Below are 2297 nucleotides of genomic sequence, written 5' to 3' on the forward strand. Positions count from 1 at the left end.
ATGTAACTTTATTAAATAAAAACATTAACCATCTGATAAATTGTAGGGTAAATGTTATAAATATAAATGTGAATCTAATGAAAAATTGGTTATTGAAGTAGGAGATTAAAAGGTCATTTGTACTTAAAACTTAGCATAAATGAAAGTTGACGGATTTCATGGATATATTAAATTCCGTACACTTATTGTGTTTATACTGAGTGTTACATATTTTAAATATTCCAGCATTCCTTATATTAATAAACCTAAAGTGTATAACAATTAGGCTCATTAAATTAACCAGCATAAAAATTGAAGCTCAATATGGGAGAAATCACAAAAATCTATATCAATTGAAGGAATACAAAATTCATTTCTAGTAGAATACATTAACCAGTGACGTGTGACAGCTGCTCCTTTCCTTAGAATATTTCTCTTCCATAGATTCTTTTATTTCTCATAGAAGCCTGTGTCTCTTAAAAGATTGGCTGTAAAACCACTAAAATATGATTATAAAGATTATTATTATGAATTCATATATTCGGTATTAATTATTGTGTTTTTCCAATGTGAATTTACAGAACCTTGGCCTCCTAAATTTTCAAGAGGTATACCAGTTAAGGAAGGACAATTAAAATATTTACGAGCAAACTGCAAAACTTTAGGCGTTTTGAGAAATAAAGCATCAATTCCCCTTAATTTTTATATGAAAGTAGGTTTAGGATAAAGACTTTTATCAGATTATATCCATAAAGGTATTGAATGTTCTGAAAAACCCAAAACATGAGTCATTTCATGGATAACTATTTCTAATATATCTTAAAATATATATTTTTCATTTAAATCTTTTTCTTCTAATTAACCCAAATTAAAAGTAATTTAACCATGAGAAGGTCCTACCTTATACAGAAATTAACAATTACTAGCAAAGGCTACAAAAGATAATTATTTATTATTTAGATATTATGCATATATATGTAAATCAGAATCTTTTCCATTATCTTTGTCTATTTAAGAAATTGTAACTTCTCCAAATTTGTCAAGATCAGATTAAATTTCATTTGTTTTTCTGATTTCGGAAATATTTTTATTAAATCAGAAAAAAAATTAAATGCTGTTTTTAAAGCTTTCTCACAAGTATCGATAATCAATTTATTTTTAGGATTTTTAGGTAAATTTGAGAAATAGGACATATCGTAAGTTATAATCATCTTACGGGGCATTTTAGTTTTTAAATTAATTACGAAAATATGTATAATGATCATCAATGGAAATTACTTTGTAAAAATAGAATTTTTATATTTAATCATGAACACATTAGTGTTAGAGTATATTTAAACCAAAAATAAAAGTTAAATAAAATAAAAATATTATTAAAATTTTATTAATTATTAATAAATTAATATGAATTTATTAAAAATAATATTTAAGAAATTTATATTCAAAAATAAATAAATTTATATTTTAATTAAATATATTAAATTTAATATTTATAAATTTTTATAATAATAAAATATAAAAATAAATATTAATTTATATATATAATAAATATTTAATATATTTCATAAAAATAGAAGAAAAAACAAAATATATGATTATAAATAATTTTAAAAATTTATCATTATATTTTAAAAAAAATAATATTGATTATTAAAAAATAATATATATATATATATAAATATAAATATAATATAATTTAAATATAAATATAAATATAAATTTAATTTTTTATTCTTAATAAAATGGATAATATAATGAATTTTTTATAAAAAAACTAATAATTTTAATTATCTTATTGCTATGTTTTTATATATTCTTCGTTTTCAATTCCTAATTCTTTTAATTGTTTGATAGTTAAATTAATTGAATCTTTTATATGTTATGGCGGATCTAATAATAAGTTTATAATTTAAAAAAAAATGTTTTTAAATATATATTAAATAATTTAAAACCTAAAATTTCTTATCTTTATAACATTTTATTTTTTTAAAAAAATATATATAAATAAATATAAATATATATAAATAAATATATATATATATAATATATATAAATTTAAAAATAATGAATATGTATATATTAATTATTAATCATTTAATTAAATTATGAATTAATACTTTAATTAATTTAAAAAGTTTATATTAAGCATTAACTATTTAATATATTATATTTTATAGTTAAATTGTATTATTTATCTTATAATTTTTTAAATAATTAATCTTTTTTTTTTATTTAATTTAATTTTTATTTATTTATTAAATATTTTTCTTAAAATATATTTATTTATTTATTTATATATATATTTTTTTTTTTAAAAT

The 2297-nt window shown here is 17.2% G+C and overlaps 1 protein-coding gene across 1 annotated transcript, besides 10 other annotated features; it reads right to left on the minus strand. All coding sequences in view use genetic code 6, as the record gives it.

Moving 5' to 3' along the window:
- Positions 1-267: 267 nt before the first annotated feature.
- IMG5_143600 (leishmanolysin family protein, putative) lies at positions 268-879 on the minus strand (the record flags this gene model as incomplete). Its single annotated transcript, XM_004031241.1, has 1 exon — positions 268-879. A coding segment is annotated over one exon (612 nt), but the record flags the coding sequence as incomplete, so codon positions are not given.
- Positions 880-1636: 757 nt separating this feature from the next.
- Positions 1637-1704: a microsatellite.
- Positions 1639-1699: a microsatellite.
- A 267-nt stretch (positions 1705-1971) lies between the features above and the next one.
- Positions 1972-2034: a microsatellite.
- Positions 1974-2031: a microsatellite.
- A 166-nt stretch (positions 2035-2200) lies between the features above and the next one.
- Positions 2201-2245: a microsatellite.
- Positions 2205-2234: a microsatellite.
- Positions 2209-2297: part of a microsatellite that runs on past the window's edge.
- Positions 2223-2297: part of a microsatellite that runs on past the window's edge.
- Positions 2256-2297: part of a microsatellite that runs on past the window's edge.
- Positions 2264-2297: part of a microsatellite that runs on past the window's edge.

Source organism: Ichthyophthirius multifiliis, assembly GCF_000220395.1.
Source record: "Ichthyophthirius multifiliis unplaced genomic scaffold scaff_1120509251117, whole genome shotgun sequence".
NCBI lineage: Eukaryota > Ciliophora > Oligohymenophorea > Hymenostomatida > Ichthyophthirius > Ichthyophthirius multifiliis.